At 60.0% G+C, this 25,202-nt stretch overlaps 7 protein-coding genes and 1 non-coding gene across 8 annotated transcripts; 3 read left to right on the forward strand and 5 right to left on the reverse strand.

Annotated features, from left to right (window-relative positions):
- Positions 1-558: 558 nt before the first annotated feature.
- Positions 559-1,425, forward strand: BXZ73DRAFT_54925 (uncharacterized protein; the record flags this gene model as incomplete). Its single annotated transcript, XM_048021244.1, has 5 exons — positions 559-598; positions 654-767; positions 825-1,011; positions 1,069-1,223; positions 1,310-1,425. The coding sequence occupies 5 exons, from the start codon at positions 559-561 to the stop codon at positions 1,423-1,425; spliced, it is 612 nt and encodes a 203-aa protein (XP_047872597.1).
- An 877-nt stretch (positions 1,426-2,302) lies between these two features.
- BXZ73DRAFT_54902 (Phox-like protein) lies at positions 2,303-3,251 on the reverse strand (the record flags this gene model as incomplete). Its single annotated transcript, XM_048021240.1, has 4 exons — positions 2,303-2,479; positions 2,636-2,710; positions 2,819-3,067; positions 3,135-3,251. 4 exons carry the CDS (start codon positions 3,249-3,251, stop codon positions 2,303-2,305), a joined length of 618 nt encoding a protein of 205 aa, XP_047872598.1.
- A 1,119-nt stretch (positions 3,252-4,370) lies between these two features.
- BXZ73DRAFT_106583 (uncharacterized protein) lies at positions 4,371-6,850 on the forward strand (the record flags this gene model as incomplete). The annotated part of the gene is made up of 4 exons (XM_048016656.1): positions 4,371-6,020; positions 6,411-6,539; positions 6,585-6,677; positions 6,752-6,850. 4 exons carry the CDS (start codon positions 4,371-4,373, stop codon positions 6,848-6,850), a joined length of 1,971 nt encoding a protein of 656 aa, XP_047872599.1.
- Positions 6,851-7,217: 367 nt separating this feature from the next.
- On the reverse strand, positions 7,218-7,288 carry BXZ73DRAFT_t186. The gene has a single exon. It is a non-coding gene; the product is annotated as a tRNA-Gly (tRNA).
- Positions 7,289-10,806: 3,518 nt separating this feature from the next.
- Positions 10,807-11,385, reverse strand: BXZ73DRAFT_12456 (uncharacterized protein; the record flags this gene model as incomplete). The annotated part of the gene is made up of 1 exon (XM_048017468.1): positions 10,807-11,385. A coding segment is annotated over one exon (579 nt), but the record flags the coding sequence as incomplete, so codon positions are not given.
- A 3,478-nt stretch (positions 11,386-14,863) lies between these two features.
- BXZ73DRAFT_54895 (uncharacterized protein) lies at positions 14,864-21,516 on the reverse strand (the record flags this gene model as incomplete). Its single annotated transcript, XM_048021239.1, is given in 16 exon segments — positions 14,864-15,082; positions 15,190-15,349; positions 15,399-15,594; positions 15,649-15,709; positions 15,759-15,842; positions 15,894-15,998; positions 16,049-16,138; positions 16,191-16,322; positions 16,385-17,084; positions 17,277-17,448; positions 17,503-17,631; positions 17,687-17,740; positions 17,794-18,384; positions 18,396-20,546; positions 20,596-20,672; positions 20,720-21,516. 16 exon segments carry the CDS (start codon positions 21,514-21,516, stop codon positions 14,864-14,866), a joined length of 5,718 nt encoding a protein of 1,905 aa, XP_047872601.1.
- Positions 21,517-21,920: 404 nt separating this feature from the next.
- Positions 21,921-23,677, reverse strand: BXZ73DRAFT_92797 (uncharacterized protein; the record flags this gene model as incomplete). The annotated part of the gene is made up of 7 exons (XM_048026481.1): positions 21,921-22,045; positions 22,079-22,394; positions 22,446-22,549; positions 22,604-22,795; positions 22,891-23,050; positions 23,103-23,265; positions 23,289-23,677. The coding sequence occupies 7 exons, from the start codon at positions 23,675-23,677 to the stop codon at positions 21,921-21,923; spliced, it is 1,449 nt and encodes a 482-aa protein (XP_047872602.1).
- Positions 23,678-24,146: 469 nt separating this feature from the next.
- BXZ73DRAFT_106586 (OPA3-domain-containing protein) lies at positions 24,147-24,969 on the forward strand (the record flags this gene model as incomplete). The annotated part of the gene is made up of 5 exons (XM_048016657.1): positions 24,147-24,182; positions 24,230-24,276; positions 24,334-24,456; positions 24,509-24,733; positions 24,783-24,969. The coding sequence occupies 5 exons, from the start codon at positions 24,147-24,149 to the stop codon at positions 24,967-24,969; spliced, it is 618 nt and encodes a 205-aa protein (XP_047872603.1).
- Between the last annotated feature and the right edge of the window lie 233 nt (positions 24,970-25,202).

Raw genomic sequence — 25,202 nt, forward strand, 5'->3', positions numbered from 1 at the left:
GCTCCGAGACCGCGCGCGACGACGGCGCGGGTGTCACCAGCGGGGGAGGAGGTGCGGGAAGAAGAACGTCGGCCGCGCTCAGTCCCAAGGAGCTCGCTGTGTCGCGCGCAACTGACGGCCCGAGTACGGTCCGGTACTAAGCCGATGGCTCGCTCGCGTCGCTACTTGGTGCCACCGCGAGGCGTTCAACCTGGTCCAGCCTGTTATTGCCAGAAAATACATGTAGATCTGTGGCCATCTGTGCGTGTGATCCATGTGGGTGTGGACTGGATGGCAAGTCGCCCAAAAGTGTGATCTGATACCCCGGAGCGCCCATCTCGCCCTTCGCCCGTTTCCGACACCGCGCGCCCATCGCCCCCTTCCTCCCGCCCTGCCTCGGACCCCACACGCTCGGGTCCTTGTCCCACCTGCAGTATAAGACCGGGCATTGTACACCACCACCACCACCACCACCACCGTCACCCCTTCCTCAGCCCAAGCTCTCTCTCCGCCCCCGATCCCCGATCCACCGATCCACGTTCACCTCCTCAAATCTAACCGTAACTCCACTCTCCGACTATGGCGGACACGATCGGAAAATGGGCCCCTGGTAGCTCATGTGCGTCCTTCACTGCTTCATGCGCACCACCACAGTCTACAGCTCTCATCCCCAGATGGCCCCATCCTGAGCCAGACCGACCTCTACCTCCTCGGCGTCGAGCTCGAGCTGAACCCCATCCTCTCGAACTCCAGCGAAACCTTCCAGCTCATCTTCAACATGTCCACCGGTGCGTTCCTTCCCGCTCTTTTCCCCTCCGCCTCCTCTCATACCCATTCGTGTGCAGGCCAGACAGGTGGGTACAACCACGAGTCCCGCGACCGTGACATCCCCTTCACCGCCAAGGACGAGCCTGCGACGATGCCCCGCGTAGAGGAGCTCATCATCATCACCGAGCACAGTCCGTGGTGCACGATCGTCAAGAACTCGCAGGGCGTCACCCTCGGCGACGTCACCACCACGCTCTTCAGGGAGTACGTCCCCGTCGCCGTCTGATTCTGTCCGCACGCATCGACCGTTCATGCGTACAGCTACACCGAGAAGACGGTCACCGAGAAGGAGTTCGAGTCCCTCCCGCCGCGTCTGCAGGAGCAGGTCCGGAGACACGCCTCCCAGCAGAACGCCGCGGGATGGCAGCAGTACTACTCCCCTGCGCCCGTCGCGCCCTCACAGTTCCGCCGAGTCGGTGAGTGTCACTCTCCGTCTGCTCGCGCGTTTCCCCTCCCCACCCCCTCCGACACTGGTTCATCTCTGACCTGTTCTCTGTCCCAGACTGGCTCCGCGAACGCCTCTTTTTCGACAAGCTCATCCACCGAGAGGGGTACGCGAAGGGCCGTCTCGGCTTCTCCGCCCCGAACGTATATGTTCTCTCCCTCACGGCCTACTAGGCGCATCTGCTCCATCCCTCATCGCTTGATTTCCTCGGACATGCCACGCACGAGCTATTCGCCACCTACTCCCACACGTCCCTGGCTTTGGTCCACGCCTTTGCTCACGAGTTTAGTCCACGCTCTTTCGTCCTCCGCTGTACTACTGGCACTGTATCCGTCCTCTCTCCTTCCTTCCTCTGATCCGTGATCACTGCTGTGTTATCCACCTTGTATTCCTCTCTGATCCTGCTTTTTTTGTCTGAATGCACCTGGCTATTCCTTCTCCGACGCTCTGGTAGGCCGACGCGCGGGGAAATCACATTGAGCAGCCCTGTGGTTCTGGGGAGTCCTGACTGAGACCCTACAACATTCTACTGTTGTGGGTCCGGTTTCGCGCAGACCGCCGGCGGGAAACACATTTCATAAGAAGCCACTGGGTTTCTCTGCCCCGAACATATGATATGTTCTCACTCACGGTCTACTAAGCGTACCGCCCTCATCACTTCTCCGGGACCTACTGACACACTCCTTGTCAGCTCCACGCTCCTTCCTCAGCCCGGACGACTACCATCCTCCGCTATGGTGCTCACTATTTCCCTCCTTCCTCTGGCCAGTAATCATTGCTCTGCCGCCCACCTCACCTCACCTCACCTCACCTCACCTCACCTCACCTCACCTCACCTCCAATATACACCACGCGTTCTCTTGAAAGAGGCCGCAAATCGCTCGTAGGAAGCCAGGGAACAAGCAAGCGTCGCAGCTATTCGCGTGCGCAACGCGGCAAAACGGAGCACTCTAACGTATACGTAAAACACAACGCAAAGAGGGCATAACTTATATCCAACGGGCCCACCCCCACCGCGGCCCCATCCCCCCGACCGACACGCTCGACGCATCACGAGCGGTCGACGACCCACTCCCGCACGGCCTGGCACCCCCCAACTTCGGGGTGGAGCAGGACGGCGGCGAGCCAGTGCTGGAGGAGGCGCCGGCGCTGGTCGAGGAACGTCGGCCGGAACTTGGCGAGAGGGAACTTGGGCGGCAGGGCGGGGACCGCGAGCTGCTGGCTGGCCTGTGGGCGCGCAAGGGGGCGTGTCAGCGGTGCCGGCTCTGTGGGGGTGTGTGGAGGTGATGCGAGGGCGTGGTCCGTTTGAGAGCATCCCCCGTTCTGCATCATTCGCAGGGCAGGGCGTGGGGTGGGGGACGCATGGGGAGGCAAGAGACTCACCGGGAGCGTCGCGCGCAGCCTCGCGGCGAGTTGGGCGAACGCGCTATACCGCTTGAGCGCATGGATCACCGTGCCCTGCTCGCGCGCGCGCAGACACACACAGACACACAAACGTACGAGCGCAATCGAGGGTCGAGGCCGTCAGCGCGCGCGCACCGCCCACGAACGCACCGGCGCACGCACCTCCTTCGTCTTGATCACGCAGTCGTACACGACGTACGCGCCGCCGCGCCGGTCGCCCACGCTCGTCCACCCGGGGACCTCGACGTCGCGCGCGAACGCGGCGCTCTCCCCGCGCGAGTCCCCGAGCCAGATGTCCTTCGAGAACACGCTCTGGGTCTCGTGCGCGCCGAACGTCGGGGACTCCGGGGACGAGTGCGTGGGCGAGTGTTGGCCGTACGGGTAGATGTCTTGGCCGGTCGTCGATGCGCTCTGTGTTTAGGGGAATAAGGAGGGGGCCCGGAACGAGGTGAAGAAGCGCAGTTGGACGCACATCGACGATGTCGTCGTAGAACCTGGCCTCCTCTTCGACGTCGATGCTGTCCGGGATGAGAACGAGCATGTTCTTTCCTGAGGACTCGGACGACTCGGCGGAGTGGGACGTTTTCGAGTACATCGGTATGGTGGGTTGCGGCGCAGTAGGTCCGGTGGGGAGGGGTTGGAGATGTGAGCGGAATCTCAGCAGAAGAGCATGCGAGTAGTGAAGGCGAGGAAGCGTAAAGGAGCGGAAGGGTGCGGCGACTCGGAGCGAGTGCAACCTGCTGGAGAGGTTGGAGACTTGCAAGTGCGCCCGACATGACAAACCTCTGACGCGTGAGGCTCTGCGCAGCCTTCGGAGAAACGGGCCGCCCCGTGCCGGCGCGCTGTTGCGACTTGGTGCGCAGTGCAGTGCGTCTTGGCTCCTCCCAAGCTCCTCCTCCCACTCTGGCGTCGTCCCAAGCCGCGATCTGCACCGCACCCCGCCAGCTCGTGTATGCGGTGGCGGGGTGCGGTACAGAGCACATCCTCTCCGAGTCCTCCTACCACATCCGCGCACGGCGTCCCCGGCGTCGTCGTCGAGGGCCCACAACGGCGTACGTGCTCCCATGCACGTTCGAGCCCAGGTGCGTACTGCGCTAGCTACCCGATGACGGAGAGCGAGATCCGCGGGGAGGAGGCCCGCGGGCGCAACACGGACGAGCAGGGGTACCGCTCGCACCCGCACTCGCGCGGACCGTCGCGGTCGCGCGCCGGGGCCTCGTCGTCGTCAGATGAGGAGATGCTGAACTCGAGGTGAACTCGCCTGTCTACATGCTACCTGCCATGGCTCTGGTCCGCTATTCCCATCCTATTTCTGTCCGCACGTCTTCACCACATCCTTCTGGTATAGGCATGGTACCCCCGCTCGTCGAGGATGTCCTTCCTGCTTCCCATAGGCGCCTAGTTCTGGCTGCCGCTCCACGTTCTCCGTAACTCACGCTGTTGTACGTCTACTTGCTGATGTAGTGTTAGTTCTTTATCTTGATCGATCCGATGCTATTGAGTTTGTTGAAATTCGTCTCGTATTCCAATTCGTATATGTGGGAACAGCCATGAGGCCTTGAGGCATGGGCCCGTATACATAAGAACCACACAGAGGCCATTTTCCCCTCCCACGGCTTATGGAGGTGAACTAGGTACGGGCCATGCCTGTGTATATTCATGCCATACTCATGCCACGCTTTTGCCCCGGTTAGCTCAAATCATGACAGCAGATATGCGTCCTCCCCCCACCTTCGTGGATGCAATACCCGCCGCGGACCTCACACATCTCCTCAGTCTCCCTGCCGTCGCGGCACAAGAATGGGCGATCGCTCGGGCGGACGAATACCACAAGGTCATCTCCGCCCTTCGTTCTTTCCACAACAGCCTCGCACCCATCCATCTCGCCCTTCCTCCCGAAATGCTCTCCGAAGTGCTTTCTCATTGCTGGCAAGGTCGACGCAGCCTCGGGCTGATGCTCGTCTGCCGGCATTGGCGCTCTGTGATACTCCAGACTTCGGGCTTTTGGGCAGACGCTGCGGGCGACGAGTCTCTTATCGACGTCGACACGTCGATGACCACTCAGAAGGTGGCGCCCCTCGAACGAGCGACGTCAAGGCCGCTGCGTATCATAACCAAAGGACTGGATAGCACCGTCGTTTCGGCGCTTCCAGCCACGCATCTCGTCCAACTCGAAGTGAGCTTGCGGCACCCGTCACAGCTTGGCCTCTTGCGCGATACCATGCGGTCCCCAGGGTATCCCCATCTGGAAGCTCTGGGATTGTATTTCGTCGATGATATCTTCAACGGGGACTGGTCGTCGGAGTACGCTGAGTCGTTCAGAGCTCGATGTGCCGACCCGCAACGAGCAGCCGCGTTTAATGCTCCACACCTCCACACCCTCTCGTTCCCTCCCAGCGCATCAGCCCAGCTCTCGGTCGCGCGGTCGGTGCAACACACGGAGTTCGACCCTTTCGTGCTCACCAACCACAGCGGCGGCGGCACCTCCGACTCGCTCATCGGCTCTCTCGCCGCCGTGCGTCTGCGCGACTGGCGGGAGGCCGGGTCGTCGCCGGGCATGTCCGTCGTCGGCCGCACGAACGACACCGAGCGCTTCGAGCTCAAATGGTGGCCGCGGGTCCACTGGCTCGCTCCCGCGTCCCGCGCGCTGAGCGCCGCCGCCCGCATGCAAGCCGGGGCCATCACCCACCTCTCCGTGCACATGCCCTTCGCCCACAGCCGGACGACGCGCTACCCCGCCTTCGATCCCCCGGCCGACGAGGGCGAGGGCGAGGGCGAGGGCGAGGGCGAGGGCGAGGGCAGCGACGACGACTCGCACCACGGCCACGGGACCGTCCAAAATCACCCCACGGGCGCGGACTGTGAATGGGACTGGGGCTGCGACGACGGCGACGACGACGGCACGCGCGGCGCGGACACCGGCGACCTCCTCCGCGCGTTCCCCAACCTCGTCGCGCTCGACGTCGCGGGCCCGTGCGCCGAGGCCGTGCTCGACGGCCTCACCTGCCCCGACACCGACCCCGGCACCGACCCCGCGTCGCCGGTCGTGTGTCCCCGCCTGCGCGCGCTCCGGGTCGCCTTCCCCCCGTCGTCCGCGCGGCGCCCGAGTAGGAGTAGGAGTCGGAGTCGGGGCCGGAGTCGGAGTGGGGCGGGGCCCGTCGCGGTGACGGCGCTCGGGGTGCGGCAGGTGCGCGCGGTGCGCGCGGCGGCGCGCAGGTGGATCACGCTCCTCGCGCGGACGCTCGAGGCGCGGGATGCGCACGGCGCGGCGCGGCTCGAGCAGCTGGAGTGGGGCGAGGGGGTGTGGGACGAGGAGGGGATGAGGACGGGGACGACCGTGCTGCAGGCGGCTTGGGGGAACGCGGTATGTATGCCTGATATGTCGGAAATTGGTTCGTCGCGGCTGAGCGAACTGGTGGATGGTCCGGTCGTGTGTTTGGGCATGCTCTGTGACGTGCCACTGGATCCAGAGGGTTAACTAGGAGTCTTATACGCAGAATGCCAGAACTTGGTCTGGGCGATCGAGGTATAATATCAAAACGTGGTTCTATTAGTAGCATGTGCAGTCGCGCATTCATTCTACCTCTAGGACTGCTGCTTGCACGACGAGGTACGATGCACAGAACAACTGTACTGGTTGCATTTCCTGATCACCTCTCGTATCTAGCCATGACAACGGACATGCAGCCATTTCCCGCCTTCGCGGACACCGTCTCTGCCTCCGATCGCACAAACCATGTCGCTCTACCTGCAGATTTTGCACAGGAATTGGCCCTCAAACGAGCAGACGAATGCCTCCGGTAAAACGGGTCGTCCAGTTTACATCGCCGGACCGCTGCTCCCCACCGCGTCCAAGGCGACTGCAGCGGCCAACGGTGCCAATGTACGTCCCCCCATCATGCTCGTTCGGATGCGCATCTCATACTAGTATCCCAGGATCATGTGGCCCTTCAATGCCAATCAGCCGTCGAACACCGTCTTGGTCACCGACGTCCATAAGATTGGCTACGAGCTCCTGGAGGTCCGGACAGGCCATGGCCTCAAAGATCTACCGCACGGGCGACACCCTGGCCGGCACTGTCGACGGCCGTCGAGGCCGAGGCGCGTCTGGTTCTGACACAAGCATTCGGGAAGAACGGAAAGGAGAAACGCGCGCGACTCGCGACGATCAAGGAGGCATTGCTCGGGGAATAATAGGACTCAGGACGAGCGATCGCGGCGAGATGTGCATGCTCACATTTGTGGAGAGCCTGCAGAGAGTGAGTCAGACTGCCTGGATGAAACCATGGGACTAGTTATATGCTACGTGGTACGACATAGATGTGTCGCGCAAGAGCCCACATTTGTACGTCTGCCTCCAATCGGATATGAATGTCCAGCAACCTGGGGTCTTTCAACCAGGACAGAAGTCAATGAGGCGATTCTTGCAAAGGGATTTTCCGGACATCAACATACGTGACCAGATACTACAGCGTTTCTGATACTGCCGTATGCCTGATACGGGAACACCCAGGTCCCCCAGGGGAAAATGAGAAAAAAAGACTTTCATAAGTCACGATCGTGCATCCGCCGGGAGTCGAACCCGGAGCTAGGCCATGGGAAGACCCAATGTTACCGCTACACCACGAATGCATACCTTGGCGCATAGCCATGTTACTGTCACTCCAACGTCGGCTTTTCATAGGTTCAATGCATCTGGTCCGTACTTAGCAATATCGGCCGAGACTGTGGGGCTTGTGCAATGTGGTATGAGTCTACATATGATTTCCCTTGGCCCATACGACCCAGTTGTGGTCTCAGTTTCCCACAGCGTACCGGATTCTGATGTAGTCCTGTAATATCTATCGCCCGGTGCATTGTAGACACCACTGCCCACTATGCTGATTCTGAACGTCGTTTGTAGTACAGTGGGCTACTTACCTTCTACTTATGGCCTCTCCAGCTGTGGTAAGGAATCCCTGGATGGAATGGGCCCGCCTGCACACCGCCGAGACTAGCCAGGCCGAGTATCTGTGCCTCCACGGTTTATTAGACAGATCCGTGAGCCGAGAGATGCGTGAGCACCCTCGATGCGACTTAATCACGCCCCGCAGCCTCATTCTGTCCGCCTGCCCAACGGACCGCGTCGTGGGCCGCGCCTCCGCGGATTCAGACCCGAAACAACCAGGCCCTCCTGTGTCCACGCCGCCGGAGAAAGAGTTTCGTAGGATCGGAATCAGAGTCGTGGGCGTGGATGTCCAACCCGTCTTCCTTTGTTTTGGCCGTGGCTTGTGCTTGGGTGCTGCGGTATTTTTCGCGGCTGCGGCCGTCAGAGAAGGACGTCTGGAGTTTGGACCGAAAACATGACAGTGACGCGCGCATGGGAAAGGGCGGAGAGGGCAGTGATCGACTGAGGTTCGAGGTTAGGAGATCAACGATCACCTGCGAAAGACATCTCAAAATCGGGCCGCTTGAGCTGAAGCAGGTCCAGGCATTGGCGCAGTGCGGTGATCGAGAACAGGGTTGGTCGGACAACTTGGTCCAAAAGAGGGATGTGCGCAGCGTCAGAAGGCGGGGATGCCGCGCCGATCGACTCGTGTAGCCAGTAATTTTATTCGGAGTTGCCGTTGAGTCGATCGAGCCCGTCGAGACAAACCAGACGTAAACGCTTGGGAGGGTGCAATGGTTGAGGGAAGAGGCAAGGCGTAAACTGATACAAGCGCCGACCCGTTTGTCTCGCAGTTGCGCTCCCAGCTCCCTTCTCCTCAAGCACTCCCTGGCATCATCCTCGTCCATAACGTCCCTTCTCTGTTCGGACCCGCTTCTCTAGTTCTAGCGACTCTTGGCAGCTACGTACATAAGATCCCGCGGGCTTCAAAGTATACACAAGATTTGGCATCGCGTACGGATGCGCGCCGAAGGCGTGACGGTCGCCTCGCACTTGTCCTTACGGAAATATTTCAAGACTCTTATGGCAACTGCTGCTCTGCCGAACGAGGCCGGTTAGATCATGGAAGGTACGTTCGCACCCTCTTTCTCGTCTTTGTGCATTCCCCGACGTCCAAGTGTGCGTTGTTTCTCCCAGTGCGTGGGCTCCGGCTCTCGGGCCCCTTGGCAGTGTCCTGGACAAACTCGCGCGCTTGACCAAGAGGCGTTTCTCGACTTGTACTCTTTCAACGGGCTGAAGATGGACCTAGGTTGCGCGCGCACGAGTCGCGCCTGAGAAAGGCTCGGCCTCCCCCAAACAAGCACTGTTCCTGGTAGTCCGCCCATCCACTATATTCAAACCCGCGTCTCAAGTTCCATAGAAAGCCCCCTGCCCTTCAGCTTCAAGCTTCATCGCCCGTCCATTTCAGACCCGGAGTCTCCAAACGCGCTGAGAAGCATGTCGGATGTCCTCCGCCAATCGTGCGGAGCCGCCAACTTGAAAGCCGAACGTCGACGTGGAGGTCACATCCAGCGGCTGCAGGACCGGGACCAGGTGGAAGGCGAGGGAGAAGGGCCCGCAAAAGCGGAACACGTCGGCAGGTGCGTGTATCACGCACGACGTTCGTGTTCTCTCACTGACGGAGGTGGATGTGCAGCGGATAGACGTCACTTGGAAATGCACCGACGGAACCATGGCTTAGTATTGTTTGTACAGCGGCATGATGCTCATTAGGTGTTTTCTCGTCGTTCCGTCAATACACGAAGAATATACTTTCCTTTCTTTCACTTTAGACCTCGCGTCGCGCGCCTCGGAAGATGGCTGTCCCTTGCATGCAGTCATACATTCCGCCACGGTGACCACAATTGATGCAATAGTTTTCACAAAAAACCCTGTTTCACATCCGCTGAGCCACCCAAACGCAATCTATTCCGACGGAGCCTGGTATGTAATCCGCCAAAGACGACCTCGCCGTCGACCCACTGCTCCAACCCCGCCTGATTGTACAGCGCCGGGTTCGGGAAGTCCGTGAAGACAACCGCTGACGGAAGGAAATCGAGTCTAAGGTTCATATCCCACTCCCATCCCTTCCACTCGAGATACTTCAGACGATACTTTGCCGCCGCTCGTTGACTGAGCATCTTCTCGAGGTCTGAGCTCCACGACGTCAGGCTTCCCGCAAGCTTCTCTTCCCACTCCGCCGGACCGGTAGTCATCATCTTCCCCACATCTCCCCGCACTTGCAGCGGCAGAGGAAAGGTCACGACGAGAGTCTCTAGGCGAGGACATGTGAGCTCAAAAGACCGTCGGCCGTCCTCTGATCGAAGTGCTTCCAGGGTCGATGCGGCGGATGGGCCGGCGACGTCGAGAGAGACGAGGTGCGGGAACGCGTGGAGAACGAATTTGTCGTCATCCCAGTCTATGATTGGCCATGTCTGCCGGAGGACGAGGTGGGTGATCACGGTGCCATTGGCATGGCGGAACATGAATATGACCTCGGGGGCATTTATATTTGCGCGTACGTTGGATGAAGATCGCAGCGTGAAACGAACCTGCGGCACGCCCTTCGCGAGCGTGACGATCTCGGTGAGCGGGCGCATCGCCTCTTCCTGGTACGAGTCGTAGATGTGCACAGCGTCGACGGTTTTCATCCACTCCGCGAGGTGTACCGAGTTGGACACCCCCCAGCGGGGGGAATCATCCACTACGACCTGAGTGTGTGGGGGAAGTGGGAGGGGAAAAGGGAGGAATAGATGGCCATCTTTTGATGTGTTTGGACGGTGAAGACCAGCGATTGCAGAGCGGGGAGGTCGACCGTCCCGGCGTCTTGCCAAACTGACGGAGAGAAGCCGGGAAAGAAAGTGTCGACGATGTCCACGCTACCTTCGTCTTCCTCGTCCTCGTCCTCGTCCTCGTCCTCGTCCTCGCCGTCGGTACGTTCGCCATTCAAGCACCACGTCAGGTGGGTCAGATTCGGGCACTGCCTCAGCGCATGAGCCAACGCTACGACGTGGTCATTGGTCGATCGTGAAGGGGTCAAGCACAGCTCGCGCAGCGCGGGACAGGCGAAGTGCGGGAAGATGTCGACGGGGATGCAGCGGAGGTTGCGAAGGCGCGGTGCGCCTGTGATGTACCAGCCTTCATCTTTCCATGCGCAGAGGTCTTTTACGACGGTCCGGTGTGTGTCTGCGTCAATGTTTGCATTGGTCCAGTCCTCGTATTTCCCAACACGTCCAACGAACGCGATCCCGAGTGCTTCAAGCCTGGGTGTGCCTTGGTCTAGAATCTTGCACAAAGCGGCCAGCTGCCCGCCGCCGGTGAGGTGGACGTACAGATCGACAAGTCGAGCAGCATGCAGAGAAAGCGCATCGACCGCAGCCTTCATGAGAAGATTGATCTTGACGCGGATAGGTTCGGGTGAAGACCATTGAAGGACGGACGCTGCAAATGCGCCGCGCGCGCTGAAGAGGAGCCCAGGGTTTCTTGAGTCGGGGTCTGGGATGGCTGCCTGCCACAGCTTCGGCGTCTTGAGCGCAACCGCGCGCCAGTGACGACAGACATGAAGGAGACCGATGCTGCGCGTGTCTTTCCAGCAGTGGGAGAGAACCTCGGAGAGAATTTCGTTCGGGAAGGTGCGGTGGATGGGCGCGACGGAATTGTAGATCGAGAGGAGAGCCGCCGCGATGCATCGATATTCTTCAGCGCGAGCGACGACCCGTGCGCGGACGGCGACATCCGACAGGCCACGCAATGACTCCCGGTCGACGGAGGGGACGGTTTCTGCGAAGGCGGGGAAGGGAAGGGTATCGACGACGGTAGTCATGATAATCTGGTAACCATGTTAAAACGCGCTTGCAGTATTCCTCACTCTGTCCAGAGTAACTCACCAGTCTCTACGCTTGACCCAATGTTTGTTATGGAGAGGATGCGGGCCTTCAAGTATCTTAGGTGCTTTCTCGGCGTATGTAGTATCGGCGGACACTCGACAACAAGCTCGCCGCAAGCTTCACGATATCGACTCATCGCTGTTTTCCCACGACCCCGGCCCGGCATAAAGTTATTTGATTCCTAATGTCTCCTCCGCGATATTCAACGCTTGCCTAATGCCCAAAAGCAATGCGCACGAGATTCCTGAAAACGAGGATGCAAATATTCTTCGAGAAAACCTACTAGAAAAATGTGCCTCCTTCGCGGACGACTCCGACTGACACGTGGAGACGCTTTGTTGAGAAGTTGGCCAGTTCCTTGCGCATGTCATCGGAATCCCTTGGATCAGGGATTTCCCATATGTGCAATCTACGGTGCGGCGGCCGTTGAAGTCCATGGCAGGGCTACATCGGATTTTTTTGTCTTCCTCGTTTGACGCTCTATAGTAGGCGTACTAGAACATGCGGTAATTCTACTAACAGGTGAGATCGTGCTCACGAGACGGGGGCAGAACGTCGGCAACACAAATGGGCTGGGGGGCGCTGCATCGGGCTCGTAGTAGAAGCCTGAGAACACAACCGGTCCGTCTACCAACGCCTCCAGCTGGGTCAAATAGCGACTGGAGGTGTTGGGAATGTGAACTGCGGTAGCCCCCGAGACCCGCCCAAATCCGTAGTTCGCCCACGGTATCTCCGCCCACTCCAGACGGACGAGTTGCGTTCCTCGTGCCAAGCGATGCATGAGAACCCTCTTGAGCTGCGCGCAGTGCTTCTCCATCGCCTCCAGCAACCCGACTCTGTCCGCTTCTGTGGGGAAATCCGGCGCTAAAACCCCCACCTCCGCGACGTCTACTGGGAACAGGACCCGCAGGACCCGCAAGTGGGGGCAGATTACCGCCGTGCCCAGCCCGGCGGCGACGTCGTCCGGCGACGTCAAGGTGTCCAGAAGAGCGTCAACGCAGGGACCGGCGATCTCGAGGTCCACGAGCTGCGGGAAGGCGCGGAGCAAGCTTCCCGTGTCTACGCCGCACGGAGCCCGAGACTTCAACCTCTCTTCAGAGGCGTCTTCATCCTCCTCCGAGTCGTAGTCCATGTCGGAGTCGTGGCGGTCGTTCTCCAAGTCGTCGTCCTCTTCCATGGGAACGTCCGGTGGCATCGGGTCAAGGCTGCCGTGGTATTCGTGATCTCGACCGTCCGCAAAAGACATCTGGACAGAGAGGCGGGTGACTGCGGCATGTCCGCGGAAAAGCGCTCTCAGGGTAGCAGTCGACCGTGGTCCGCGCAGATGATGTGTCGCCGCGACCTTGAACTCTACACGCCGCGTCTTGCCCGTCCAACCTGTGAAGAGCATGCCTGGATACATGCCGCTATATGACTGTGGGACCCAGTCCTGGAGGCTTACGACGTCAATGGTTTGCAGGAGGGACACGATGCCGGTGCTCCGCGAGTCGAACGCGTCCGAGAGCTCGAGTTCCCGCTGGTTTGAGTCAGACATCTGGATCTGGACAAATGCTGTGGGTGGGACCGAGATCGGTCCGAGGAGTTCGGCAACAAGGGGAAGGATGGCAACGATTTTGAGCGACCTGAGGGAGGGGAGGTCCACCGTTGTCACTGGATTCTCTTCGCGAATGAAGTCCTGGCAGTACCGCACAAAGAGCTTGAGGCGAACCAAGCCTGGACATCTTCCCAAAGCGGTGACGAGTTCGAGAGTTGGATCGCCGTCGAATATTGGTCCGATGATGTGAGCTGTGCGCAACGTGGGAAGCGCGAAGTACGAGAAGAGGCCGAGGTTGACGTGGAGCAAGGTGTGGAGGCGGGGGGCGACTGGCGTCCTCCCGGATGGGAGGTCACACCAAGTTCGAAAAGATGTGGAGGGCCAGTACATGCGTTCGGTGTTGACTCCGAATGTCTCCAGACGAGAGAAGCCGGAGGTGAATGCTTCGCAAAGCGCGATGAGCTCACTCGCTTGGGTCACAGCGACGTCGAGGTATACGAGTCTCTCAGACCATGTTTTGAGGGTGCCGGCGATTTCGACTGGAAGAGCATTATAGGTGAGGCAAAGAGGCTCTTGTGCGGTCCGCTGGAGGGTGCTTTGCACGTAGGCGAGCCTGCGTTCTTGTTTCATGCGGGATAGATGGGGCCACGTACAGAAATCGAGGAACGACTTGTCAGCAGCAGCGTTGGCCCAGAATCGCGGGGTCTTGAGCAGAAGAGTGCGCCAGTGTCTGCAGACAAGCATGATTTGCATACTACATCGCGAGCTTCCTCCGCAATGGGATAATATCTCGGCGAGCATTTCGGTAGGGAGAGTGCGGTGTATGGGAGCCAGAGTGTTATGGAGGGTGTACAAGGCGAACGTTTTCCTTCTGTGCTCTTCAGCTCGTTCGAGAACCCATTGTTGTGCGGATGTAGCAGAGCTGAGGTTTGCGAGAAGAGTGCGATCCGACTCCGGTATCACGTCTGCGAAGGCGCGAAATGGATCCATTTTGGCCATCAAGCTAAAGTTTTCTCTCAGCGAAAGCATCGAATGAATATCTCAGGGCAGACGCACCCTGTTGCGATGTATGTGATGGCCGTTTTGCGTGAGTCGGGAGGCGGGATTTTCAAGAGACGAGGCGCCCACATCACGTGTTGCACGTACTCGCAAACAAATTTCTGACGAGCGCCTCCTCGGACCGCCTCATCTCTTTCTTCTCCACCACGACATCCTCCACACTCCCCCCACTTTCTTCGTGGTGCACTTCAACAGGTGAGCTCACAGTCAATTTTGTAAATGATGAGATCGCTGCCGCCCCAGTCGTAGCCCTTGGCTGTGACGAGAAGGCAGAGCATATAGCCAAACAATTGCACCTCTGATACTCCTTTGCGAATCCGACTCTCAGAATGTTTACTGACTAGTCTCGCACATTCAGATCATTCTCTAAGCAACGTTCATGGCACGCGCTCTCGACCGGCCATTGTGAAAACTTCGTGGGGTGCACTGGGTGAGTTCCTCTCTCTGATCGTTGCGCCGACACGGGCTGCCTCCTTCGGATGATCCCCAAACCGAATGCAATTAGGAAGTGCCGTCTGAGAGCCTCTTCCTTTGGAAGGGCAACTGTCGAGACGCGGTTCTCTGAATCTTTCTGCGTGATGCCTTGAGTGTCGATTATCAACTAACTTGCCGTACCCTCTAGATCCCCTTGGGTCTTGTTTTTCACTTCCATTCCAAGGTTCGTCTTGTTCTCGTTAGCTGTCGTCGCTGCGTTCCCCCTTCCTGTATGCAAGCCGCACGAATAGAATATACAATTATGCCCCCATTAATACTGCTATGGTTAAACGTTCACGTGTGTCCTATATCCCGAACACATACCACTAGTCTGAAATGCATCCCTTTCAACCTCGCGATCGCCGCGTCGTTCTTCTCAGCGCGTCTCTATAGTGCTTGCATGCGGTGTAGATGGCCTGCATCCACGCCTGCGCATCGCGCACAGACGTCGCCCGAAGTACGATGGTGTCGCCTCCGCGCGGGTAGGCCATCGCGAGCCGGAACGCTGCGTCGTCTGTCCGGGGAGTGAGCCGAACCGTTTGAAGACGAACGGCGAAATAGCACACCTTTCGAAGTTGTCGACTCGCGTACTTCCACTTCCCCGAGCGACAGCGGCTGCGGCGGGTGCGTCAGCGACGGCATCGCAACATGACACGAGAGACCCCGAGCGCACCATGCGGTAGAGCGACATCGTCGTCGCCTCGGTGAGCACGAGGATGTCGTTGCACAGGAACGCGCGGAGCTTGCGCCCGCTCTTCGCCTTCGTCAGCACGCCCTCCTTCAGCAGCTTGCGCGTGCCCATGTACCGCGTCGGCGCGGTGAGGTCGAGCCGCCTGCGTTTTGGTGTCAGCGCCAAAGCCGTCATGTGGGGAGGAGACGCACCCCTGGCCGACCCAGAGGTCCTTCGAGATCTCCTTGAGCCGCTCTCGGCCCTCCTGCTCGCGGATCGTCTCGTTGATGTGACTGAGCACGCGTTCGGCCATCGCCTGCGCACGCTCGATGCCCGTCCGGTCCTCGCCTGGGTCAGTGTACTGGATGATTTGCTTGTACAGCAACGGGTACCGCGTGATCCGTTGCACTGCGGGGAATAAACCATGGGCACAAGGAAATACGTCAACGACGAACGACGTACTGGGCACGAGAAGATAGCTTGAAAGGTCGAGGTTCCGTGCGGCCGGGTCGTCGCGGAGCCGCTGTAGGCGTATCAGACACAAGTCCTCAGAGCAAAACCGAGTGTCTTACCTGAAGAGTCGATGAGAGCTCGGGGTTTGATTGACGGAGGCTCTGGAGCACCTTGATGGCCGTGGCCTGGTTCACACAGTAGTCCTAAAGAGCATGACTGAGCGACACGAAACGAACGTCCAAGATCCGCCTTACCATGTACACAGAGAGGTTCTCCATGTTCGACAGCACGATGTCCCCGATCTTGTCGATGTACAGCCGGCAGTCTTTCTGCCTCTCCTCCAGCGAGCTCAAGAACGTCTGCAAATGTCCCCTGAGCGTATACGCATATCGTATTGCAGTCGACGCACCGTGTTCATGAGCAGAATGTCCTCCACGTTCGCAAAGATGACCGTCCGCGCCTTCTGGTCGAGGATGGAGTACACGTTCGCGTAAAAGTGCTGCACGCGCATCCTCGGTCAGCCACCCTTGCCCCAGGCCATCCAGACGCACCTCGACGACGAGCTGCAGGTCGCGCACGTACGCGCCCTCGGTGACGATGAGCTCGAAGATCGCCTCCTGTCGCTTGCGCTCGCCCGCGGGGATCCCCGTGAGCGCGGACTTGTCCACCAGGCTCGCCCACGACTGTCCGGTGTGCTCTCCATCAGCGTCCCCTCCCACACCCGGACGCCCACACGAGCACTCACCGTCCCAAACTCCGCCTCTGGTCCCGGCGACGGCTCGCGCTGGAGGATCGGCGCGGAGATCACAGGCCGCGTCGGCGTCGCGGCCTCACCGTCGTTCGCCGGCGTCTTCGACCGCCCGAAGAAGCTGAGGAAGCCGCTGCCCCCGCCGTGCCGCCCCTCGGCGCCGCCCTCTGTGCCCACGCTCGCGCTCGTCGGCGCCGCGCTTGAGAACGTCGACGCCGTCGGGCTCGACGTCCCCACGCTGTCGATGGACGCGACCGAGAGCCTGTTGGAGGCCGCGACCGCGAGGTGGCTCTGCCGGAACGCCTCGTACCGCTCGTACGCGTCGTCGAGCGGGAGCGGCGGGAGCTCCTTCAGCGGCGACACCGCGCGCGCGCGGTCGGGTACCGCGGGGGCTGCGCGCCGGCTGTTTTTGCGCCGCACCGGGCGCGGCGGCGGTTGCGCTGAGGCGTCCTGCTTCACGATGAGGCCGGCAGCTTCGAGGACACGCTGACGCTCTGCCTCACGCGCGGCGCGCTCCTCTCCGCGCGCGTCCTCATCGGGCTCTTCCTCGTCCGAATCCGACTCGGAGTCGCTTGCGGTCTCATACTCACTCGACTCTGCTTCCGAATCCGGCTCATCGTCGCTCGGGATCTCGTCCACGTTTGGAACATCGATGTGCAGGTCGAGCCGCGTGGGCGCGGGCACTTCCGCGCCGGGACTGGTTGCGCCCACGGCGGTGGGAAGCGGGTTTGGTGCTGTAAGCGGGGTCATGCCAACTATTCGTGTGTGTGCGACCGCGTAGTTTGTTATTGTCCGAGATTCAGTCGAGAGTTACATGTAAAGAAAAAGAAGAGTTCTCAGCCTGCGGGCAACGTGAACAAGTGGGCTGGGGATGCAGGACTGAGCACACTAACCATCTGCAAGTGTCAGGTACGCCGCGGGCACGATGAACACCATTCCACCCCGTTCGGCTTTCCACCAATCCGCATCCGTCTTTTCCACGATCGTGAGTTGATCGCCTTCCGAGAACGGGAGCTCGTCCGCGTTCGCGCCGTTGTAGTCGTACATCGCGTGGGCGATGGCTACATACGTGTTAGCTCATAAGAAATTGAAGGCGGATCGGACTGGATGGGTACCAGGAGTGATCTGCTCCACGTAGGTTTTAGGGAAGAACCCGGTCTTGCCGTCACGAACGATTGTGCCGTACAACCAGTCGCTACCAGTCTTGGAGGGGTGCGCAGTGATGATCAGGTTCTCGGCGAAGGCTAAGTGGTTGGTCAATGACTCGAGCTCGTCAAAAAAGCAGGCACGACTGCTTACACAATTCTTCAGCACGCTGGGCCTCGTACGTGTAGAGTGAGCGCACGCGGTACTCTGCGTGATGCATTAGCGAACAGTTCAGCAGAATGAAGGCGTCATCTACTCACCAGTACTCATATCCACATCAGCCATTGCGCTGTCATCGCCGCCATCGACCTGGATTTGAGGGACGGGTGCGGGTGCAGGCTCTTCTTCTTCCTCTTGAACTGTGTCCGGAATTTCCGTCGCGAGGCGTTGCACCGCCGAGCCCTCAGCAGCCAGCCCGGCATACCAGTCAACGGACTCACGGTTCGAATTCCTCGGCGTGTCCATCGGGGGTAACTCCACAGGCGCCGGGGGCTCGGCAAACAACATAACCGGCGTCGGCGTGGGCTCAGGCTCAGGCGCAGGTGGGGAGGGCGCGCGAGCCGCATTGAGGATGTGGTCGGGGGGTGCGGCATCCCCTAGGACTGAACCGGACAATGCAGCGGCACTGCGATCGTTCGTCTTCGCCTTGCGGAGCTTGGCTCCCGCCTGAATGGCACCGAGGAGCGCATTGCGGCCGCCGCTGGGGGCGGGGGCAGCGACCGCACCGCCTGCACCTCCAGGGGGAGGGGGCGGGGGAGGAGGCGCTCCGTTAGCTGCCGCGGGGATATTCATGGTCATGGGCGGCGCCGATGGAGGAGGAGGGGCGGTGGAGGAGGGGCGGGGCTCGCCGGCTCAGCAGGACCAGAGGCCGCAGCCGACTGAGGGCGAGAGGGCGGCATGATGTTGCCAAACAGTTGCTGGGCGAGCTTGTTGCGCGTATCCCTCGACGAATCAAGCTCGTCGTCGCTGCTGTCGTCGCTCTCATGCTCCTTGATCTCATCCCAGTCGTCATCGTCGTCCGCGGGGGCAGTGTGATAACCAGTCCTGACGGCGGGAGGTGCGGGGCTCTTGGGTGGCGCGGGGATAGACGGCGTGCGTACGGGGGCCGGGGGCGCAGGGGGAGGCGCGGGAGCATCGGGGGCAGCAGTCTGTGACTTGAAGAACGGGTTCGTGCTGCTAGCCGTGACAGCAGCAGGGGAAGACACTGCACTCGTTCCTTGTCCCATCATGCGGCTGAAAGGATTGTGAGATGACGAGCCGGGGGCGGGTGGGTTGGCAGCAGGTGGCGCTGGGGGTGCTGGGGGTGCTGGGGGTGCAGGAGGTGGTGGAACGGCCGGGGTGACGGGCTCGGGAGCAGCAACTGGAGCAGGAGGAGGTGGGGGAGGTGCCGCCGCCACCTTGGTCGCGGCTTCTCTCTGCTCCTTGAGCGTACGTTGACGAGCCTGGTATTGCTCCTCTGCCTGCCGTGCCTCATCTTCCTCCTGCTCAAGCTGACGAAGACGTGCAAGTCGTTCGCGCTGCTTGCGAACGGCCTCTTCTCTAGCGCGAAGAGCTTCATCCTCAGGATCAAGCTGGGCAGCGGCAGGCGCAAGCGCAGGAGCGGGAGGTGCTGCCGGAGGTGCTGGGGGTGCCGCCGGAGCCACTGGGGCCGCTGTAACACGAGAAGGAGGGGGCCGCGGCGGAGGTCCCTTGCTGCGTGGTGGGGGCGGAGCAGGGGCCTTAGGTTTCGGAGCAGGTGGGGGAGTCGGCTTAGGAGTCGGCACTTGCGAGGAAACAGCAGGTGGGATTGCAGGAACGGCGGATGAAGTGGGTGACTTGCCTTCCTTCAGCGCTTTTTCGCCCTCCAGACGCTCCTTGCGAAGTTGTTCCCGTTTCTCAGCTTCGAGCTCTGCAGCCTTGGCCTTCTCCTCGGCTTCCTTCCTCTCCTGAGCGAGACGGTCTCCCACTGAGGTGTCTATAGTGGGAGACGGCGAATGGTCGATTATGCCAAGGGCGGCCTGGCGTTCACGGATCCTCTGTTGAGCAAGGGCCCGGCGTTCTTCAGCAGTCATGGGCTTCTTGGGCTCCGACGGCGCGGAGGGAGGAGCACGAGAGGAAGTTGTGGGCGCAGGCGGCGGTGGTGGTGGTGCAGGAGAGTCACGAACGGCAGGGCTACGCGGACGGTCATAGTCGCGGTCCCTGTTGCGGGAGTAAGGCCTATCGCGGTCGAAATCGCGATCCCGGTCGCGGTAATCCCTGTCGCGGTCGCGGTCTTCACGGTCGTAAGCGCTCCGGGGTCTCTCGTAGTCGCGGTCGCGGTCGTATCTGCTGGACCCGAGGCGGTCGTCGCGGTCGTCGTAACGTCCGAACCGCTCGTTGCGCCGGTCGCGGTCGCGTGCCCACTCTCGCTTCTCCCTCTCCTTCCGCTCCTCACGGTCCTTGACGCGGCGCTCGAGGTCGGGGAGCTTCTCGTGCATGAGTTCCAGGAGCTCACGCTCGAGCTTGCGGCGCTCATCGTCCTTGGCGACGGACCGCGGACCACGCGACGCGTAGTCGATGTCCTCCTGTACCCTCTTGACGCGGTAGCGCAAGTCGGACATCTCACGCTCCAGCGCGTCGTCCTCAGCAGTGCGAGCGTCCCTCTCGTCCGCGGCGCGGTCCAGCATCTTAACGGTGTTCTCCAACTGGCGCTTCATATCATCGAGGTCTGCAGCCGGGCTGGCGCTCTCGCTGTCCGTGCGGATGGCGGCACGGTCAACGTGACGATTGCGAGGCTGGTAGAAGCCGCCGCTCGGAGCCTCGTCTTTGAACTTGTATACAGTGGCATCTTGACGGCCACCAGCACCCTCGGCGTTGGAGTAGAAGGATCGTTCGCGCAGACGAGATATTTGAGCGTCAGGGGCGGCCGGAGAACGGGCGCGAGTGTCGTGCTTGAGAATGTCCTTCAGAACGTCAACAGAGTTCTCCAAATCGCGATGTGACGGAGGGACGAGCTCCTGCGGAAGCATCTCGGGGATCTCATTCCCGTTGAGCTCTTGTATGCGAGTCAGAAGGGCGCATACAATGACAGAAACCGCACGCACTTCGGTAGATGAGACCCATGGCCACATGGAACTCAGCGAGGTTCAGTTTGCCGCGGTTGTCGACATCCGCAAGACCCCTGCCTTGGGTGAGAACAAGCCATACGCATAAACCAATACCACTCACCAGATCTTCGCAAGATCATTCCTATCCAGCCCACTCTGCCCGAACACCTCCAACGCCGTCTGCCCGTTGATGAAGCCCGTCCCCGACGTGTCCCACGCGCGGAAGATCTGGTCGTACTGCTTCCTCTCCCCCTTGGACAGCGTCCACGGCACGCGTGGGGCGGCGCTCCCGCGCTGCGCCTGGTTGTGCTGCTGGAACGACTGCTGGAGGCTGAAGTCGCTCTGCTGCTGCTGGAACTGCGGGAGGCCTGCGGCGTTGTAGGGCGAGGCGGTGTTCGCGGGCAGAAACGTGTTCGTCATCATCTGCAGCCGCGGGTCGACGAAGCCGGTCGCCTGCGGAACGAGCGGGCGCAGGCCCCCGCTTCCCCCAGGGAAGCCGGTCGCCTGTGCCTGGAGCGGGGAGAGCCCGGGGGAGCCCCCCATGAAGTTGCTCGCGGGTTGCGCGCTGAGGAAGCCGCTCTGGTTCTGCTGCGGCTGCGTCTGGAACTGAGAGGGGAGAGGGGGCACGGGCGGGACGGGGGGCGGGGGTGCGCGTTGCTGGAAGCCGCCAGGGAAGCCTGTGGCCTGGGGCTGCAGCTGGCCAGCGAAGCCGGTGCGTTGGGGCTGAAGCTGTCCGAGATATCCAGTTTGCTGAGGCTGTTGGAAGCTTTGCTGACCAGGGAAGCCCGTCTGCTGGGGCTGCTGGAACCCTGGCTGTTGGCCAGGGAAGCCCGTCTGTTGAGGAGGAAGCTGTTGGAACTGCTGGGGGTTATACCCCGTCTGCATGGGATACTGGTAGCCCTGACCCCATTGCGACATCAGGGAGGATTGTGGAGGATGTCGTGGAGGATAGCTGGTCGATGTGGTGGATGGTGGATGAGCGGGGCGCACTGCGCGTCTCTCACAGCGTGTGCCGTGTAATTAGAGTTTCCACTAATCAGGATGCGTGTCTCGCCGTTCTATTGACCGGTTTATTAAGCATATAAGAAGCGCTTTAATCCACACTCACACTCAATGGTTTGTTGCTTTCACTTGTGGATGCATACTGCGAAAACTCGAGTGATTGGACCAAACATTTGCGGATTCGAACTGTACATATGTGTTTCTATACTACACGTCCTTCAACTGCTACCCAACCACAAACAGAGTCCGGAATTCTAGACGTTACAAGCGGGAACAAAGAACACGGAGAGCAACCATCGACACAGACCCTTCCACGAAGTTCAGGCGGGGCGCCCACCAAAAGTAGTCTGAGAGTCTTGAGAGCCTTGCTGCGTGACCCTGACAGTCGGTGTCTGCGGGGACTGAGCAACACCAGGTGCAAGCCCAATGATCCCCCGCCCGTTGCCTATGGTGCCGACGATGCCCATTCCAATCGGACTCCCCGGGCCGCTACCAGGAGGGACGCAGCTCGTCGTCGGGCTGTTCCATACAGTACCACCGCCAGCGCTTCCAGGTGTCAGTCCAAGTCCAGGAGAGAAGGTTCCAGTGGAGCCGCGCCATTTGCCAGACTGAGAACACAGGACAGCATGTTGGAGGACGTCACGGTAGAGAGCGTTGTTGAAGCCGATGCATTGGACACCGATGCAAGCCACGCGAAGAGCACCCGCCGAGTAGAGTTGGGAGACCTCGTAGATGTTTTGTGGAGAGGTGTTCTTGCGCGCTGCCAGTGTCTCTTTGATGAGGGCTTGCGAAGTCTGCATGATAAGTGGTAGAGATGAGCAAGAAGACCATGAAGATGGCCTTACTTCGGTCGATAAGCACTCCCATTCTTGCGGACAGAGATCGTCGAGACGGAACGACTTGTATATCCCGGCGTAGTACCACTTTCCGTCCTTGTTGTAGAAACATTCTGCCGTCGGTGTTTATTAAGCTAGTATCGATTCGCTAGTGCGAATATAGATACCTGTGGGTATGTCGAATCTGGATGCAATGTCGGCAGCAGACCAACGATGTGCAGTGTTGACCCGGGGGTTGGTGCTACACTTGAAGACCGGAGTGAGGTAGTACCCATGTTCCTCGCGCTCGGGGCACCAGGTCGTCGTCGATTGCTGGAAGACACGATAGTTGCCCAGCCTGCCAAAATGCGCAACGTCAACTAGTAGGGCGCGATTTCAAAACTTACTGGGAGCGGAGGGGCTGATAAATTTCAAGACTTCGTTAGATTGGCTCGGACCACAAGACCAGGCGCACCTACCCCGGATGTCGTTGCGATAAATTCATGTATAGAATGCGGCGAAGGGATTAGAATGGGCGTGAGAGAATCCTCTGGAATTCCCGAAGGGAGTGGGAGAGAAGCAAGCACAGCGTATCTTGCATTGATCTTCTCCGTGGTACTGAGGGTTGGGAGTGTCTAGGAAATCCTAGTCAGGTGAATTTCCGCGTGGCGGGTCAAAGGTGCTCACTGTGCGTTCTCCGTCGATGGGTGTCCAAGGAGAGTCAGGCTGATCGATCGCCGGAGTGAGAGGCATGGTGAACGGACTCGACAGCGGAGGAAGAGCATACACGTTGGCAACGTCTCTGAGCGGAGTCGTCGCGGAGGAGCAGTCGTTCAACAACTTGGTGATCCTCGCTACAGCAGACTAAAAAACGACGATGAAGACATAGTGGTGATGGCAGAGCACCTATTGCTCACCTTGTACTTATTGTCGTCTGTCTCTCCGCCGCCTGCAGGATCCGAGACCCGCACAGCCGCTAGCTGATCTTCCACCTTCTTCATCGTAGCCTTGAGCTCGTTCTTGCCCTCAGCATACATTTCATCCTCCGATATCGCATCTTCCTGGCACTTGCAAGGCCCGTTCTCCTTATCGTCGATGGCCTCTGCCCTCTTCTTATTGCATATATCAAGTAGCCTCTGAAGCTCAGCCTTCTCCTGCTGGAGCTCATGGACGGCCTTGGACTTTTCTTGAACGGACGCGCACGCGTCGGCGAGACGATTGACGGCGACGTCGCGCGCGTTGAGAGCCTCTCGGACCCGCATCCTCTCGAGACGCAGCGCGCTGTCATCTTCTGCTACGCCGTGTGCAGCCTGCATATATGCAACGTGAGATTGGGAACCTTGCACCTGGATGTGAGTGCTTACGGATGCAGGAGTGATCCCTTCGACCATATCGCGGTCTTCGGGTACGTCTGGGGGGTGCCTTGAAGGCTTTTTCCGGGGTGCGGGGATGATGGTCGTGGTGGTGGGCAAGTTGAAGCAGGGTGGGGACTGCTCAGCGCTCTTCCCCCCTACATATGTAGCGGGTGGCGGGCCGGCGACGGTTGACGAGGCCCCTCGGCGCGCACATCATCTGTGCCGTCGCACACGACGCTCACCGCGCCGTCGCGCAATTCAAGAACCTTGCTCCCTCCGTCCACTTCATCCGCTACTACTGCTTCACCCCGTGCCGCTTCACTGTCTCTACTTATCCTGATCTAGACGTCCCTCGTCAACCCGCACTCCCCGCACGATGGCCACCGCCAAGATTGCGTCACTAGTCATCCGAGTGAGTTCACAAGCCATGTGCACATACGCGTCACTCAACGGTGCAAGACACTGGCAAAACCTATCAGTGCCCAGCTGAAGACGCAAGCCAAACAGTGCGTACACGCTTTCTACTAGGCCCTCTGTATGCTCATCTGAACTTGTACCACTAGGCATGAGATGTTCCGCCAAATCTGCGTTGGCTTAGCGCAGCGCATGTACCAAACGGAAATTAAGATGCGCACGAATCTTCTCGGCGAGCCTGCCAAGCACGTCCGACCGCTCTCTGAAACAAAGTATGTACCTGCCATCTCCCGTGCTCCCCATGTTATGCTCATGCCCGCGTAGAGCGATCGACAATGGCGCCAACGCGCTCGCTGAAGGCTTTCTGTTTGTTGTCGCTACAGGCCTCATATTAGGAGAGACATGGCGTTCGTCAAACAAGCAAGCGAGACGACGCGACGACGTGGACGACCAACTGGACCAGCTCAAGGAGAGCGTGGAGGGGCTGAACCAGCGCGTCGACACGCTCGCGCGTTTGCAGGAGGAACGCATGGCCGACGAAGCTGCGAAGTGCGTCCACACATTTCTTTGTCGCCACCGACCGCTGACATACGAGCAGGCACGATGAACTTGCACGGATATTGACCCGTGTGGTGGAGATTGGGCTGCGCGGCGGTTGGGCTGAGTTTGAGGGCACCCCTTTACCCCTGCCAATCGTGGACTTGACCCGAGGTATACGCCCGCCTTTGTCTCAACCCGAGTCTCCATCCGCCGACAGTCCGCAAGGCTCGTCTTCGTCCTCATAGTACTGGACTACCTCATTCCGTGCTACTGTTGTGTTTAATATCACCCTACTTCTTGCATAGACGCAACGCTACAATAATCATTATTCACCATTGCTTCGCCCTTCTCCCCTCCCCCACCCTCGTGCCGGCCCTCAAGCATCCCGACGAGCGGGCGACACTAGTCGGCTGCGTGTAGAGGGAGGACGCACATAGGGCTGTCCGCCGCGTCGGAGTTGGTCGTGCGTGCGAGGGAG

Source organism: Epithele typhae, assembly GCF_022376455.1.
Source record: "Epithele typhae strain CBS 203.58 chromosome Unknown BXZ73scaffold_86, whole genome shotgun sequence".
Taxonomy (NCBI): Eukaryota; Fungi; Basidiomycota; class Agaricomycetes; order Polyporales; family Epitheliaceae; genus Epithele; species Epithele typhae.